The sequence below is a fragment of the Osmerus mordax genome, chromosome 2 (genome assembly GCF_038355195.1).
Source record: "Osmerus mordax isolate fOsmMor3 chromosome 2, fOsmMor3.pri, whole genome shotgun sequence".
NCBI lineage: Eukaryota > Metazoa > Chordata > Actinopteri > Osmeriformes > Osmeridae > Osmerus > Osmerus mordax.
The window spans coordinates 2,484,748-2,503,298 of record NC_090051.1 but is presented as its reverse complement, the minus strand read 5'-3'; the positions used below and the strand labels follow the sequence as shown (position 1 = coordinate 2,503,298).

Here is an 18,551-nt window from a genome sequence, read left to right as displayed (position 1 = left end):
ATACATACCTGTTCATGACTGTTCTCCATCTCAGAGCTCAGCAGTGATATTATGACATCATCATTAGTCAGAATAAATGAGAGACTGAAGGTCTGTCTCTGTTGTGTTGAAGCCCAATCCAGCAGAGACCAGCCTCACCTGTACCCAGCTGTGTGTCCATGAAGAGTGACAGGTCTATGGAGGCACCTATCAAGTTCAGTGATGGAGGAGGACCTTCTAATGAGGAAGGGTATGTACTGACCTCTGCTGGTTAAACTAAAACAGGGTTAGAGCTGCTGACTGTAGATACTAAAGTATCCCTCATCACATCCCTACTAAAACACAGGGTTAGAGATGCTGACTGTAGATACTAAAGTATCCCTCATCACATCCATACTAAAACACAGGGTTAGAGCTGCTGACTGTAGATACTAAAGTATCCCTCATCACATCCCTACTAAAACACAGGGTTAGAGCTGCTGACTGTAGATTCTAAAGTATCCCTCATCACATCCCTACTAAAACACAGGGTTAGAGATGCTGACTGTAGATACTAAAGTATCCCTCATCACATCCCTACTAAAACACAGGGTTAGAGCTGCTGACTGTAGATACTAAAGTATCCCTCATCACATCCCTACTAAAACACAGGGTTAGAGATACTGACTGCCAGCCTGGCTGACATACAGACCATGTGGTAAAGGTTCACAGTGAGAGATACAGAGTAACAACAGGTCTGGAAACCTGCCTTTCTGACTCTCATTCAAGTTGAACAGCAACATTAAAGCCTGGATCTGACCCTACTGATGAATGACTACAGCAACACATGTTGGACAGTATGATATATCTGTGGTGTCTACTTTAGTGATTTATGTTTGTAAGACACTTTGTTGTGTTTGTTGACAGGATGAGACAGCAGAGACCAGCCTCACCTGTACCCAGCTGTGTGTCCATGAAGAGTGACTGGTCTATGGATCGACCTATCATGTTCAGTGATGGAGGAGGACCTTCTAATGAGGAAGGGTATGTACTGACCTCTGCTGGTTAACTAAAACAGGGTTAGAGCTGCTGACTGTAGATACTAAAGTATCCCTCATCACATCCCTACTAAAACACAGGGTTAGAGATGCTGACTGTAGATACTAAAGTATCTCTCATCACATCCCTACTAAAACACAGGGTTAGAGCTTCTGACTGTAGATACTAAAGTATCTCTCATCACATCCCTACTAAAACACAGGGTTAGAGCTGCTGACTGTAGATACTAAAGTATCCCTCATCACATCCCTACTAAAACACAGGGTTAGAGCTGCTGACTGTAGATACTAAAGTATCCCTCATCACATCCCTACTAAAACACAGGGTTAGAGCTGCTGACTGTAGATTCTAAAGTATCCCTCATCACATCCCTACTAAAACACAGGGTTAGAGATGCTGACTGTAGATACTAAAGTATCCCTCATCACATCCCTACTAAAACACAGGGTTAGAGCTGCTGACTGTAGATACTAAAGTATCCCTCATCACATCCCTACTAACACACAGGGTTAGAGCTGCTGACTGTAGATACTAAAGTATCCCTCATCACATCCCTACTAAAACACAGGGTTAGAGCTGCTGACTGTAGATACTAAAGTATCCCTCATCACATCCCTACTAAAACACAGGGTTAGAGATACTGACTGCCAGCCTGGCTGACATACAGACCATGTGGTAAAGGTTCACAGTGAGAGATACAGAGTAACAACAGGTCTGGAAACCTGCCTTTCTGACTCTCATTCAAGTTGAACAGCAACATTAAAGCCTGGATCTGACCCTACTGATGAATGACTACAGCAACACATGTTGGACAGTATGATATATCTGTGGTGTCTACTTTAGTGATTTATGTTTGTAAGACACTTTGTTGTGTTTGTTGACAGGATGAGACAGCAGAGACCAGCCTCACCTGTACCCAGCTGTGTGTCCATGAAGAGTGACTGGTCTATGGGTCGACCTATCATGTTCAGTGATGGAGGAGGACCTTCTAATGAGGAAGGGTATGTACTGACCTCTGCTGGTTAAACTAAAACAGGGTTAGAGCTGCTGACTGTAGATACTAAAGTATCCCTCATCACATCCCTACTAAAACACAGGGTTAGAGATGCTGACTGTAGATACTAAAGTATCTCTCATCACATCCCTACTAAAACACAGGGTTAGAGCTTCTGACTGTAGATACTAAAGTATCTCTCATCACATCCCTACTAAAACACAGGGTTAGAGCTGCTGACTGTAGATACTAAAGTATCCCTCATCACATCCCTACTAAAACACAGGGTTAGAGCTGCTGACTGTAGATACTAAAGTATCCCTCATCACATCCCTACTAAAACACAGGGTTAGAGCTGCTGACTGTAGATTCTAAAGTATCCCTCATCACATCCCTACTAAAACACAGGGTTAGAGATGCTGACTGTAGATACTAAAGTATCCCTCATCACATCCCTACTAAAACACAGGGTTAGAGCTGCTGACTGTAGATACTAAAGTATCCCTCATCACATCCCTACTAACACACAGGGTTAGAGCTGCTGACTGTAGATACTAAAGTATCCCTCATCACATCCCTACTAAAACACAGGGTTAGAGCTGCTGACTGTAGATACTAAAGTATCCCTCATCACATCCCTACTAAAACACAGGGTTAGAGCTGCTGACTGTAGATACTAAAGTATCCCTCATCACATCCCTACTAAAACACAGGGTTAGAGCTGCTGACTGTAGATACTAAAGTATCCCTCATCACATCCCTACTAAAACACAGGGTTAGAGATACTGACTGCCAGCCTGGCTGACATACAGACCATGTGGTAAAGGTTCACAGTGAGAGATACAGAGTAACAACAGGTCTGGAAACCTGCCTTTCTGACTCTCATTCAAGTTGAACAGCAACATTAAAGCCTGGATCTGACCCTACTGATGAATGACTACAGCAACACATGTTGGACAGTATGATATATCTGTGGTGTCTACTTTAGTGATTTATGTTTGTAAGACACTTTGTTGTGTTTGTTGACAGGATGAGACAGCAGAGACCAGCCTCACCTGTACCCAGCTGTGTGTCCATGAAGAGTGACTGGTCTATGGGTCGACCTATCATGTTCAGTGATGGAGGAGGACCTTCTAATGAGGAAGGGTATGTACTGACCTCTGCTGGTTAAACTAAAACAGGGTTAGAGCTGCTGACTGTAGATACTAAAGTATCCCTCATCACATCCCTACTAAAACACAGGGTTAGAGCTGCTGACTGTAGATACTAAAGTATCCCTCATCACATCCCTACTAAAACACAGGGTTAGAGCTTCTGACTGTAGATACTAAAGTATCTCTCATCACATCCCTACTAAAACACAGGGTTAGAGCTTCTGACTGTAGATACTAAAGTATCTCTCATCACATCCCTACTAAAACACAGGGTTAGAGCTGCTGACTGTAGATACTAAAGTATCCCTCATCACATCCCTACTACAACACAGGGTTAGAGATGCTGACTGTAGATACTAAAGTATCCCTCATCACATCCCTACTAAAACACAGGGTTAGAGCTGCTGACTGTAGATACTAAAGTATCCCTCATCACATCCCTACTAAAACACAGGGTTAGAGCTGCTGACTGTAGATTCTAAAGTATCCCTCATCACATCCCTACTAAAACACAGGGTTAGAGATGCTGACTGTAGATACTAAAGTATCCCTCATCACATCCCTACTAAAACACAGGGTTAGAGCTGCTGACTGTAGATACTAAAGTATCCCTCATCACATCCCTACTAACACACAGGGTTAGAGCTGCTGACTGTAGATACTAAAGTATCCCTCATCACATCCCTACTAAAACACAGGGTTAGAGCTGCTGACTGTAGATACTAAAGTATCCCTCATCACATCCCTACTAAAACACAGGGTTAGAGATACTGACTGCCAGCCTGGCTGACATACAGACCATGTGGTAAAGGTTCACAGTGAGAGATACAGAGTAACAACAGGTCTGGAAACCTGCCTTTCTGACTCTCATTCAAGTTGAACAGCAACATTAAAGCCTGGATCTGACCCTACTGATGAATGACTACAGCAACACATGTTGGACAGTATGATATATCTGTGGTGTCTACTTTAGTGATTTATGTTTGTAAGACACTTTGTTGTGTTTGTTGACAGGATGAGACAGCAGAGACCAGCCTCACCTGTACCCAGCTGTGTGTCCATGAAGAGTGACTGGTCTATGGGTCGACCTATCATGTTCAGTGATGGAGGAGGACCTTCTAATGAGGAAGGGTATGTACTGACCTCTGCTGGTTAAACTAAAACAGGGTTAGAGCTGCTGACTGTAGATACTAAAGTATCCCTCATCACATCCCTACTAAAACACAGGGTTAGAGATGCTGACTGTAGATACTAAAGTATCTCTCATCACATCCCTACTAAAACACAGGGTTAGAGCTTCTGACTGTAGATACTAAAGTATCTCTCATCACATCCCTACTAAAACACAGGGTTAGAGCTGCTGACTGTAGATACTAAAGTATCCCTCATCACATCCCTACTAAAACACAGGGTTAGAGCTGCTGACTGTAGATACTAAAGTATCCCTCATCACATCCCTACTAAAACACAGGGTTAGAGCTGCTGACTGTAGATTCTAAAGTATCCCTCATCACATCCCTACTAAAACACAGGGTTAGAGATGCTGACTGTAGATACTAAAGTATCCCTCATCACATCGCTACTAAAACACAGGGTTAGAGCTGCTGACTGTAGATACTAAAGTATCCCTCATCACATCCCTACTAACACACAGGGTTAGAGCTGCTGACTGTAGATACTAAAGTATCCCTCATCACATCCCTACTAAAACACAGGGTTAGAGCTGCTGACTGTAGATACTAAAGTATCCCTCATCACATCCCTACTAAAACACAGGGTTAGAGATACTGACTGGCAGCCTGGCTGACATACAGACCATGTGGTAAAGGTTCACAGTGAGAGATACAGAGTAACAACAGGTCTGGAAACCTGCCTTTCTGACTCATTCAAGTTGAACAGCAACATTAAAGCCTGGATCTGACCCTACTGATGAATGACTACAGCAACACATGTTGGACAGTATGATATATCTGTGGTGTCTACTTTAGTGATTTATGTTTGTAAGACACTTTGTTGTGTTTGTTGACAGGATGAGACAGCAGAGACCAGCCTCACCTGTACCCAGCTGTGTGTCCATGAAGAGTGACTGGTCTATGGGTCGACCTATCATGTTCAGTGATGGAGGAGGGCCTTCTAATGAGGAAGTGTATGTACTGACCTCTGCTGGTTAAACTAAAACAGGGTTAGAGCTGCTGACTGTAGATACTAAAGTATCCCTCATCACATCCCTACTAAAACACAGGGTTAGAGATGCTGACTGTAGATACTAAAGTATCTCTCATCACATCCCTACTAAAACACAGGGTTAGAGCTGCTGACTGTAGATACTAAAGTATCCCTCATCACATCCCTACTAAAACACAGGGTTAGAGCTGCTGACTGTAGATACTAAAGTATCCCTCATCACATCCCTACTAAAACACATGGTTAGAGATGCTGACTGTAGATACTAAAGTATCCCTCATCACATCCCTACTAAAACACAGGGTTTAAAAAAAAACAGTACAGTAGGCCTTGATTCTAATGAGAGCAAGTTACACAATGGTTGTGTAGAGCGCGTGGGGAGGGGGAAGGGAGAGAGAGAGAGAGAGAGAGAGAGAGAGAGAGAGAGAGAGAGAGAGAGAGAGAGAGAGAGAGAGAGAGAGATAGGCCTCTAGAGCAACAGTGGACGTGTATGGTAACTGAACCTAACGAAATCAGGTAAATCATTTGTAAACTAAAATCAAACATCAACAAATTAAATCACAACATGCCAATATGTCACAAGTAAGAAGTATTGCAAATCGCAGTTACTTTTGTCGGTTTGAAGAAAGGTAAATTCAATGGTTTCGTTATGTCCAAACGAATAGAAAACGGAATCTCTCGTTAAAGTTCCGGGCGCTCAGTGAATTTGCAGGTTGAGAGGAATAGGTTAGAAATGACACTTCAGTTTAACTCCTACGAACAAGCGGGGGTGATTGTACGTTGGGGGGTTTTATACTCCCAAAGGAAAGAGGGGGGTATCCTTGTACAGGTGAATTCCTGATTGGTCAGTTAATCCCCACCTGGGCGTCAGCCTGATATTCGCGTATAGGTGAAGTGTTGAGTTCGATATTTCGAAATGTCCATGGATTGCTTATACTTCAAAATATAAAAATACAACATTCATAAATGGTTTTGCTAGTGTGATACAATTATTTTGGATCTAAAATGGACTGACGTAACTCTACCTGAAGGGAAGTTATAATCAAACATCAATTAAACCGTTCTAAGTAAATGAGAAAAGCACACATTATAACACATCAACTACTGTCATTGAAATAGTGTCCATGAGCCATGTAATCCTTGAGAATATGTTTGTAAATCCAGAAAAGTTAGTTCTTCCTTAGAAATCCTTTGTCTTATACTGAGGCTGTGTGGTCTCTGTTTCTGACCCCATGCTGGGCCAGAAGCTTTGAAAGCCTCTGCGGGTGAGATAAGGAAAAGGGGGAAGACCCTTTCCTTGTCGGGGTAGGAGAAAGGTGTGGATGGTACCGTGCTTTGTCTGTTGGCTCTGCTACAAACTAATATATTACTTTGAGTAACTTCCCCCAACACTGCACATCACACACACAGTGTCCAGCCCTGCAGGTACCAGGCCTGGTATGAGCACAGACCGGGCGGGGCTCAGCACACTTAGACTGGTTGAGACCAGAAGGTCTTCAACTCCTGGGTGGAGGAGTGCTGCAGTGTCTAAAGCAGGCTGCTAGCAAACATGCAGCCCTGTGTGAGGTGGACCCTGATGTCATCTTCAGTGTCTGGTTGAAACACAACACACTTGTTTACCTGGGGGTGACAGTGCTCCTATCTTTGATGAATGTATTAAAGGAATAGTGCCTTGTAGTGGTATGGAAGATGGTTTACTTGGTAGTGATGGTATCACTCTTATACAGTGTGTCTGTGTGTATGCATGAGTGGATACAGTCAAGTTTACCACTCATGCTTATGTATGATAATACTCCTTAGTAGATTATCAGCCCTTATACATGTGGTTCATGTGGTTAAGTAATGTCATCTCTTGTCCTCAGAGATCAACAGGAGAAGTCTGAGTCAGACCAGTGTCACCATGAGGACTTGTCCTCCATATTCACAGTGAGTTTTGTGTTAATACAAAGTACAAACAAGACAGAATCATTTGTATCATATTGTTCTACTGTGTAGATAGTTCCTGGTTCATCTGATATCTTCCCTCTCTGTTTCAGGTGCTTGAGGAGACTGTCATCAGGTTTGTGAAGAAAGAGCTGAAGAGGATGAAGAGGATTCTGAGTTCAGATTTCCCAGAAGGCTTAGAGAGTCAGAGGGAGGACCAGGAAGTGGTGGACCCTGAATATCAGAAGCAGGAGAGCAGTGCCAGAGAGGGAGCTCTGAAGATCACACTGCACGTCCTGAGGAACATGAACCACAAGGAGCTGGCTGACACTCTGGAGAAAAGTAAGAGACTCCATATTTAGTCTTAGTTGACCGATTGATGGTTTATGATGAAGGTTAGATATACAAAGAAAGTTATGAAACTCAGAGTAACCCGATGTTGTGTATTTCTTCCTATGACCTTGTACTATGTGTGAGTATCCTAAACTGTTTAATTATTGTGCACCTGATAAATGATCATAGATTTGAAATATGTTTTGAATTGAATGTAGAGGACACATTGTCAGTTCATAATCTGTGAATCATAAAAACTTCGTTCAACAAAAAACACACACTTAACATGTGTTGTTTTTTGTTTAGATGAGCGTGCTGAGATTTGTCAACAGAAACTCAAATCTGAACTAAAGAAGAAGTTTGAAACTGTGTTCGAGGGTATAGCTAAACAAGGAAACCCAACTCTTCTCAATAAGATCTACACAGATCTCTACATCACAGAGGGTGAGAGTGGAGAGATCAATAAAGAACATGAGGTGAGACAGATTGAGACAGCATCCAGGAAATCAGCAAGAACAGAAACAGCCATCACATGCAACAACATCTTTAAACCCTCAGCTGGACGAGACACACCTATCAGAATTGTTCTGACAAAAGGAGTTGCTGGCATTGGAAAAACTGTCTCTGTGCAGAAGTTCATCACAGACTGGGCTGAGGGACTAGCCAATCAGGGAATCCAGTTCATCTTTCCTCTTCCGTTTCGAGAGCTGAATTTGTTGGATGGAGAAGAGTTCAGTCTGAAGGAACTTGTCCATCACTTCTTCTCGGAAACCAGAGAATCAGGAATCTCCAACTACGACAAGTACAACGTTCTGTTTGTCTTTGACGGTCTGGATGAGTGTCGACTGCCCTTAGCCTTCAAAAAGAACAAGAGCTGGTGTGATGTCACAAAGTCCACCTCAGTGGATGTGCTGCTGACCAACCTGATCAGAGGAAAGCTTCTTCCCTCTGCTCTCATCTGGATCACCACTCGACCTGCAGCAGCCAATCAGATCCCTTCTGAGTGTGTTGACCTGGTGACAGAGGTACGAGGGTTCAATGACCCACAGAAGGATGAGTACATCATGAAGAGATGCAGTGATGAGATCCTGGCCAGGAGAATCATCTCACACATCAAGACATCAAGGATCCTCTACATCATGTGCCACATACCAGTCTTCTCTTGGATTACCGTTACAGTCCTTGAACACATGCTAAGAACAGAGAAGAAAGAGAAGATGCCCAAGACCCTGACTGAGATGTACACAACCTTCCTGGTGTTACAGACCAAACAGAAGAAGGTGAAGTATGCTGGGAAAACTGAGACCGATCCACACTGGGATGAAGACAGCATTCAGAGTATTCTGTCACTGGGAAAACTGGCCTTCCACCAGCTGGAGAAAGGCAACCTGATTTTCTACGAGAAAGACCTGACAGAGTGTGGAATTGATGTCCGTGATGCCTCAGTGCACTCAGGAGTGTTCACACAAATCTTCAGACAGGATGGTAAAGTCTTCCAGGAGAAGGTGTTCTGCTTTGTCCATCTGAGCTTTCAGGAGTTTCTGGCTGCTGTGTTTGTGTTTCTCTCATTCATCAACAACAATGAGAATCTGATGTCTGAGACTCCATCAGCTTCCAGTTCCAAAAAAGTGTTGACTCTTTTCAGAGAGAAACCAGAAGTCCGATTCTACAAGAGTGCTGTGGACAAGGCCTTGCAGAGTAAGAATGGACAACTGGACCTTTTCCTCCGCTTCCTCCTGGGCCTCTCAATGGAGTCCAATCAGACTGACTTACGAGGCCTACTGACTCAGACAAGAAGCAAAACACAGAGCCATGAGGAAACAGTCAAGTACATCAAGGAGAAGATCAGAGAGGATCCCTTTGCAGAGAGATGCATGAATCTGTTCCACTGTCTGAATGAACTGAATGACCATTCTCTGGTGGAGGAGATCCAACACTACCTGAGCTCAGGAAGTCTCTCCAGTGAGGAGCTCTCATCTACACAGAGGTCAGCTCTGTTCTTTGTGTTGCTGACTTCAGAAGAGAAGATGGACGTGTTTGACCTGAAGATATACTCCAGATCAGAGGAAGGTCTTCTGAGGCTGCTGCCAGTGGTCAAAGACTCCAAAACTGCTCTGTATGTATAAGGCTTTAGATTTTTTATTATAATATTACAACAGCACATATTGTGATAGTGTTTGATTATCATATGTTCTTATAATACAAAACATGACTCTGATGATGTCTCATGTTCTCCTTATGTCATGTAGGCTGAATGACTGTAACCTCTCAGAACGGTGCTATGAAGCGCTGGCCTCAGCTCTCCCCTCCTCAGATCTGACAGAGCTGGACTTGAGTAACAACAACCTGGGGGATTCAGGCATGAAGCTGCTCTCTGCTGGACTGGGGAATCCACTCTGCAAGCTGGAAACACTGAGGTCTGTATTCATGTTCAACATGACACAACTATAGTTATAATCTCACACCACGCAATGAATTACACACTGGTCATAAGTTTGTGGTCTGTTAAAGGTACAAGGGGTCCGGCCAATGAAAAAGTCAGGGCAGTCAAGGGTCGTAATCCACAAGGAGTCATTCAGGTACAGGGCAGCAGGCAGACTCGAAGTCAGGGCAGGCAGGATGTAAGGACCAGGGGAACTAAGAGGCAGAAAACGCTAAAGGAGGTAGAGAAAAATATGCTGGTACTGTAGGCTTGACAAACAAGAAGAACTGAACCTAAACAAAAAACACAGGATAAATGCGGGTAGGAAGGAAGATGGGAGACACCTGGAGGGGGTGGAGACAAACATGAGATGAGTGAAACAGATCAGGGTGAGACAGGAATCTATTTAAGACATACTACTTCATTATATTATTGTAGATTGACATGGCATTGTGTTTTGTATCTGTCTGCTAGTGTACTGTTGTCCCTGTGCTTGACACCACTATCCCTGCATCAAGGGTTGTGTGTCAGAAATAGCCAGAAACGTATACTGCTTGGTATACTGACAGACCTGCTATTGGATGTAATATGTAATACTTTCTTGGTGTATTGCACTGCATGTACAATTTCTGACACTATAGTTTGGTACGATTCCATTTGAGATAAAAGTAAAGTCAGCCAACCTGAACAGACAGTCCTCTGACTAATCAAACCTTCTTGGTGTTTGAGAGTAAAATGACAGACTGATTCTTTATTTCTACCTCCAGAGGGTAGTAGTGTTTATAATTCTTCTTATAATCATAATAGAAATACCTCAGGATGACCACATGATGTCTCAGTATACGACAAGAGATAGAATATTCCACAGGTACAATCCAGCCCAGTGACATCAGCTTCTCAGGCAGGTTAATATTTCACATTGGTTACTGACTACCGTGTCATTGTGTTCAAATCAATGTTATTTGTATAGCCCTTTCTACAAGCAATGTCACAGAGGGCCCATAGAACTGCACCTAAACCAACCTAAACCCTCAAGGAAGACAAGGAAAAACTTAGGACAACTCATAGTTAAAACATTTAAGAAAGCCTGGGAGGAGCAATTCAGTGAGAGTTCCACTTCTCCAGAGGTGGTCGGTGACAAAGAGAGGTGCAGAACATAAGCAAAGCATAATCATGCATCAAGAGTAGAGATGGAAATAAAATGTGCAAATGGATGTTGAACACAGATAATCAGAGTTCCAACTCAGTGCTCTTGATGTAACCCTAATAAACACCTAGACAGTGCCAGCCTCCCTGATTGAAACATGAAGTCTGTTCCAGAGGAGAGAAGCTCTATATGAGAACACCTTGTTTGAACACCCCTGTTGTTTTCAGCTTGCAACAGTAACTCACCACAACACCCATAGGAAATGATCAGACTGATTTTCTTTATTTCTACCTATAGAAGATAGTAGTGTTAGTAATCCATATCATGATTACATTCTACAGGCTGTCAGGCTGTCACATCACAGAGAAAGGCTGTGCTTCTCTGAGCTCAACTCTGAAGTCAACCTCCTTCCTGAGACAACTGGATCTAAATAACAATGATCTGAAGGATGCCGGCATGAAGCTGCTCTCTGCTGGACTGGGGAATCCACTCTGCAAGCTGGAGACACTGAGGTCTGTATTTATGTTCTACATGAGACAATAGTAAAGTTATAATCCGTAATGTATTTGTATGGTTGATTTAGACAACAGAGTTTCACTCATGGCTTCATCAAAGAGAGAACTGGAGGGACTATCATCTGCGGCACCTTTATGGACTCTGTAATCAGTAGCACACAATACAGCAATACAGTCCATTTCATTTCATTTCTGGATTAGTTCCATTCATTTTCTTTTGCACACAAATCAAACAATGACACACAAACCTGACACGGTGAAAAGCTGTATGCTTTTCCACCTAGCCACACACCTGTGTATCCCTGGCTGTTAATTACCTATATGCCTTCCCAAAGACAATGCTCCACCCAGTGCTCAAACATAAAACTGCCCATTTATTTGCATCACCAATGTGGTATATAAATAAAACAAAACAAAGTTGTATAATGGCTCCAACACAAGGGTTAAGATATACTATTCCTCATATTATTGTACATTTACCTGGACAGGGAGACGTGCACAAAGTAGGCACCAAACAAACGCAGGATACGTGCTGCAGCCATTCAGCATGTGGACACGTACTTAGCGTGAAGTATATTTCAGCCTTAAGTGTCAGGTGCAACGCTGCTCTTTAGGAAGTTGAACACACTTTTATTGGTAATTTCACACATCACAGAAGGTAACATTTGCCATTGAATTCCTTGAGGTTGGTCCTGCTACATGTAACATAACATTAAAGCAAAAAGAGAACAGAATGCGGACAAGAATGTTACAACTTTAAACTAGAATATATACACTACCGGTCAAAGGTTTTAGAACACCTCCATTTTATCAATTTTTATTGAAATGTAAGCAGTTCAAGTCCAGTGAACAACCTGAAATGGTACTGTCATGGAATATTATCGCGGCTCTGTGTAATCTGATGAGTCAAGAATGGCGGTTTCAATACAATTTATTTAGTTTGTACAAACTTAAGATTAACAGAGTACTCTGGACCCGTCATAGCGAAGGACATGCAAGCTGTAACCTACAGATTGTTCGAGAGAGAGGTGAAGAACAACCATAAAACCCAGCCTTATATAAATTTAGAACAGATGGTCCTAATCAATCAATGCAGTGGTCTCTGTGATTGGCTAGCACTGATCAATGACAGTCTAAGACAATAAACTCCCAAGCCAGTGTCCCACAGTCCTTTGATGTAGCAGCTACTTCTCTAAGTCAGAAGATAATTAATGAAACACAGACAGAATGTCTGACTTGGCCATATCCTTAGCCAAAAGGTCAGGTCGGCCTGATCAACTGATCCTCAGGTCACGGGAACTCAAGCTGACGTCCTCCTTCTCCATGCCCCTGGCTCTTAGTTAGGTATCATAAATACCTTCAGACAATCTACTACATCCATTCTACAGAGCTTGCATCCTACAAAGCCCCAGTTCATTACATTATCTATCTATATAAAACACATACATTCTAACTATATTCTAAAATTCCACCACAGTACAAAGGTAAGCGGTAAACTGCCAGAGGTTAAAAAAAATTGTTTAGGTTTTTCAATTAACAAAGGAAGACAGACCATAATAAACCCTTAAAAGTGTAGGTCTTGTCGAACGATCGTGTGGGGACTCGAGGACGCTGGCCAGGGTGCTGATCCCCCGTATATATTGTTCCGCCTCGCTAAGCCACCCAACTCACGCCCGGGGTCTCACGAATTTGCATAGGCTACGTGTGCGGAGAACACACGCTTGGCTACGAGTTAGTCGGAGGCTCCCTCTCGGGAAGGAATCTCCGCACCCAACCAAACCACGATGTCACAGACGTTCACCGGGCCTCCAAACACAACCTCAAGAGATCTTTTGTAGCAGCAAATGTTTATAGGCCCTTTTTTGGGCAACACATCATAGTTTATCGATCACTTATTCCTTGGCTACGTTTCCCTCCCGGTTAAACGCCCTTCCCACCCGATAACAAAAAACGGTTCAAGGGCCCTCGTCCGCCCTTATTCCCCCCCGTTAGTTTATCTGTGAGACGCAACACCGCACCTATCGAGAGAGTATATGTGTCTGAACAGACGAACACTTCAAGACCCTGTTTCGCGTAAACACCAGCTGGGCAGTATCCGTGCCTAAATGACTGGTCGCGATTCCCGGGGAACTCATCTGAGTCTAGGCGTGGGGCGCTGAGTGGATCTCTTGGTCTCGAGCGAGGGGCGCACAAATGGGCAGTAGAGCAACGACTGTCTTTTCAAATTTTTATTGGCAGATTATTGAAACAGAAACAAAAGTGCAAAAAGGAAAATAAAAAAGGAAGCTAACCTCCTTTACTAAGGCCGACAAAAGAAATAGGAAAACGCGGACCCTGGGTCACTAGTAAAACAGCAAGTAACAGATGGTCAATACAACTGACAAAAAGAAGCTCTTTGCTAAATTAGGCACAGGAAAAGAAAACCTCGACTGCTCGACTCACGACTCAAGACGGGTTCAAAAAAAAGGGTACAGAGAGCTCTCAACTTTCATTCTTATATCTTTCAATACGGGATGGCCCTGTCTAGACTTTGGGCCATACATGACGCAGGTATCTGTCTATTACACACGTTTCCTGTATTCTCCAAAAGGTCAAATGTGGTTTTATCTATGCAAGCATTTCCTAACCACATCCTCTGCATCTGTCATACTGAAACATTCTGCCTTAAACTTCTACACATTAGCAATTCTACATATCCATTTTAATATGGACATCTACAAAGTATTTAAAATTCAAAAAAGGTAAAAAAGGTTCTAAAACATTTGCAAGCTATTTCTTAACATTCTTTAAAACATTATGCAAGCACTTTCTAAAAAACATTTGCCAATGCACATTCTTTCTAATAAAACACATGCGTATGCTAGAGGTCAAAACTTCTCTTGAAAACACCAAACTTGGTATATGTATGCACGGAAAAATGCAAAACCTTTATATATGTATGCAAGCATCTACAACTTTTTAATGCACAACTTGGATATACGTATGCACAAAGTCAAACACATTTGCCAAATGCACACTTTTCATTAATAAGCATTATTCTTTATTTTTTTTTATTTTTATTGTTTCTCCAAAATCCATCAAAACTAAGGCTCCTTTAGGGGCGTTCGACAGTCTTTACTTTAGATAGAAATTGCCAATAAAGCCAAGGTGTCAGTGAGTACAGTTTCCTACACCATCAAAAGGCCCCTGGAAACTGGAGGAAACTCTGACAGGAAGAGGTCTGGCAGACCCAAAGCCACAACAGAATCAGAAGACAAGTTTCTGAGAGTGAACAGCTTGTGTGACAGGCGGCTCAGAGGACAACAGCTTCAAGCACAGCTTAACACTGGTCGAAGTAAGCAAGTCTCAGTTGATGGTTGAAATGCTGCAAAATGCTGTGGTAGCAGTTTTGGTTCAGGGTGCCACTCACTTTGTGGAAGTCGCCGACTCTTGATCCAGCAAAAAGAGCCCCCAAACCATCACTTTCAACAATGTGAAAATAAAATGTGCAAATGGATGTTGAACACAGAAAATCACAGTTCCAACTCAGTGTTGTAGCGGGGTTTGCTCGTTTATGATTAGCAATACTTAATTTATAATAAAGTATGTAGTTCTTGGGGGCACCACCTCTTATTTGTTAAAGGGACGGAGGAAACCTTCTTGAATAATATTGAATAATAGCCTTCGTAATAATCAGTCTAATCTTAAGTAGTGGATTCTATGAAAGTAGGGCAGATCAGATAACGTGAGAGATACGCAAATATTATACACAATGATTTATTTAGGAAAATGTAATTATAATGAACAAATACCAGATAAGTTATGGGTTAGTCAGAGTAGTACAGTGGCTGGATGCTAATGAGGGCGAGCAACACAATGGCTGTGTAGAGCGCGTGTGAAGGGGGGAGGGAGAGAGAGAGAGTGGGAGAGAGGTAAAGAGGGAAAGGTAGGCCTTTCTAGTAACAATGGACGATCAAGGGCAACTGACTTAACGAGGGTTAAGTTAAAATCATTTGTAAACTACAATAAAACATCAACAATTAAATCACAACATGCCAATATGTCACAAGTAAGAAATATCACAAATCGCAGTTACTTTTGTCGGTTTGAAGAAAGGAGTCAAAGGTTCGTTATGTCCAACGAATAGAAAGCGGAATCTCTCGTCAAAGTCCCGGGCGCTCAGTGAATTTGCAGGTTGAGAGGAATAGGTTAGAGAGTGACGCGTTCACCTCAGTTTAATCCTATGAACAAGCGGGGGTGATCGTACGTTTGGGGGTTTTATACTCCAAAGAACAGGGGGGGGTCCCCGTGAAGGTGACCTCTTTCATTTTTTGTATTGTTTTACTGTACAGCACTTTGTGTTTCATCATGGATTTTAAAGTGCTTTATAAATAAATGTTGATTTTTGCTTGCATTGGTCAGTTACTCCCCACCTGGGCGTCGTCCTGAGATCTGCCTAGGTGTGAAGTGGCTCTTAGCTTTGAGTTCCGTTATTTCAACTGTCCATGGAATGCGTAAACTTCAGAATATAACAATACAACATTCATAAATGGTTTTGTTAGTATGGTACAATCATTTTGATATCAAGATTGGCTGACTTAACTATACCTGAAGGGAAGTTATGATCAAACCTCAATTAAACAACGTTCTAAGTAAATGAGAAAAAAACACAAATTATAATACATCAACTACTGTCATTGAAATAGTGTCCATGAGCCATGTAGTCCTTGAGAATATGTTTGTAAATCCACAAAAGAAAGTTCTTCCTTATAAATCCTTTGTCTGATACTGAGGCCATGTGGCCTCTGTTTCTGACCCCATGCTGGGCCAGAAGCTTTGAAGCTTCTCCTCTGGGAGATAAGGAGAAGGTGTGATGGTACCGTGCTTTGTCTGTTGACTGTGCTACAGTCTTAAAGATGACAAAAATCCCAATAAATGCGAGCAGGTTCTGGAACCCAACTGATCTTTACCCCCCAGGCATCCAATTACATACTGCTCACCTATTTTCATGTGTTATTTTACTATTGATAGTTACAGATGGTCTTCGATCTTACGCATAGCACAATTGGTCACCTGTTCTGGGGGTTTCAGATTTCACTCGTACCTTAGCTTTGGTGCCTTTGACCTTGCTTAAATTTGGAGATGTACATTTTACTGCTGGGTGACAATAACAAATAACAACACCCATAGGAAATGATCAGACTGATTTTCTTTATTTCTACCTCTAGAAGATAGTAGTGTTAGTAATCCATATCATGATTACCTTCTACAGGCTGTCAGGCTGTCACATCACAGAGGAAGGATGTGCTTCTCTGAGCTCAGTTCTGAAGTCAACCTCCTTCCTGAGACAACTGGATCTAAATAACAATGATCTGAAGGATGCCGGCATGAAGCTGCTCTCTGCTGGACTGGGGAATCCACTCTGCAAGCTGGAGACACTGAGGTCTGTATTTATGTTCTACATGAGACAATAGTAAAGTTATAATCCGTAATGTATTTGTATGGTTGATTTAGATAACAGAGTTTCACTCATGGCTTCATCAAAGAGAGAACTGGAGGGACTATTATCTGCAGCACCTTTATAGACTCTGTAATCTAAATCAGTAGCACACATAATATCACTTTCCCATTGTGGACGTGTGTCTTTGTGGTTGTTGTGATGTTAATTCTTTTTTACATTTTACGAATGTTGGGGTCACTAGGAAAAGTAAGACATTTGAAGTTGGAAAAAAAAATGATTTGGGAGTTTTCTCTGCTGTTAAATAAAACTACAGTAATCTTTGACCCTTATGACAACACAAGGGTTAAGATATACTATTCATCATATTATTGTACATTTAAGGGCCAGGGAGACGTGCACAAAGTACGCACCAAACGAACGCAGGATACGTGCTGCAGCCATTCAGCATGTGGACACGTACTTAGCGTGAAGTATATTTCAGCCTTAAGTGTCAGGTGCAACGCTGCTCTTTAGGAAGTTGAACACACTTTTATTGGTCATTTCACACATCACAGAAGGTAACATTTGCCATTGAATTCCTTGAGGTTGGTCCTGCTACATGTAACATAACATTAAAGCAAAAAGAGAACAGAATGCGGACAAGAATGTTACAACTTTAAACTAGAATATATACACTACCGGTCAAAGGTTTTAGAACACCCCCATTTTATCAATATTTATTGAAATGTAAGTAGTTCAAGTCCAGTGAACAACCTGAATTGGTACTGTCGTGGAATATTATCACGGCTCTGTGTAATCTGATTAGTCAAGAATGGCGGTTTCAATACAATTTATTTAGTTTGTACAAATTTAAGATTAACAGTACTCTGGACCCGTCATAGCGAAGGACATGCAAGCTGTAACCTACAGATTGTTCGAGAGAGAGGTGAAGAACAACCATAAAACCCAGCCTTATATAAATTTAGAACAGATGGTCCTAATCAATCAATGCAGTGGTCTCTGTGATTGGCTAGCACTGATCAGTGACAGTCTAAGACAATAAACTCCCAAGCCAGTGTCCCACAGTCCTTTGATGTAGCAGCTACTTCTCTAAGTCAGAAGATAATTAATGAAACACAGACAGAATGTCTGACTTGGCCATCTCCTTAGCCAAAAGGTCAGGTCGGCCTGATCAACTGATCCTCAGGTCACGGGAACTCAAGCTGACGTCCTCCTTCTCCATGCCCCTGGCTCTTAGTTAGGTATCATAAATACCTTAAGACAATCTGCTACATCCATTCTACAGAGCTTGCATCCTACAAAGCCCCAGTACATTACATTATCTATCTATATAAAACACATACATTGTGTAACTATATTCTAAAATTCCACCACAGTACAAAGGTAAGCGGTAAACTGCCAGAGGTTAAAAAAAATTGTTTA

General features: G+C 42.2%; 1 protein-coding gene across 7 annotated transcripts in view; it reads left to right on the top strand.

The window, feature by feature from the left end:
* LOC136933034 (NACHT, LRR and PYD domains-containing protein 12-like) overlaps positions 1–18,551 on the top strand; it is a 134,693-nt gene that overhangs the window by 96,303 nt on the left and 19,839 nt on the right. For 6 of the 7 annotated variants that reach the window (XM_067228403.1, XM_067228421.1, XM_067228430.1 and 3 more), the window contains 7 exons: positions 113–229; positions 7,212–7,275; positions 7,386–7,614; positions 7,912–9,721; positions 9,855–10,022; positions 11,516–11,686; positions 16,941–17,111. In XM_067228403.1, the coding sequence (XP_067084504.1) occupies positions 113–229; positions 7,212–7,275; positions 7,386–7,614; positions 7,912–9,721; positions 9,855–10,022; positions 11,516–11,686; positions 16,941–17,111 (2,730 nt within the window). Of the gene's footprint in view, positions 1–112; positions 230–4,240; positions 4,297–7,211; positions 7,276–7,385; positions 7,615–7,911; positions 9,722–9,854; positions 10,023–11,515; positions 11,687–16,940; positions 17,112–18,551 lie in introns of those variants that run through there. The other variant, XM_067228441.1, reaches the window with a different exon arrangement.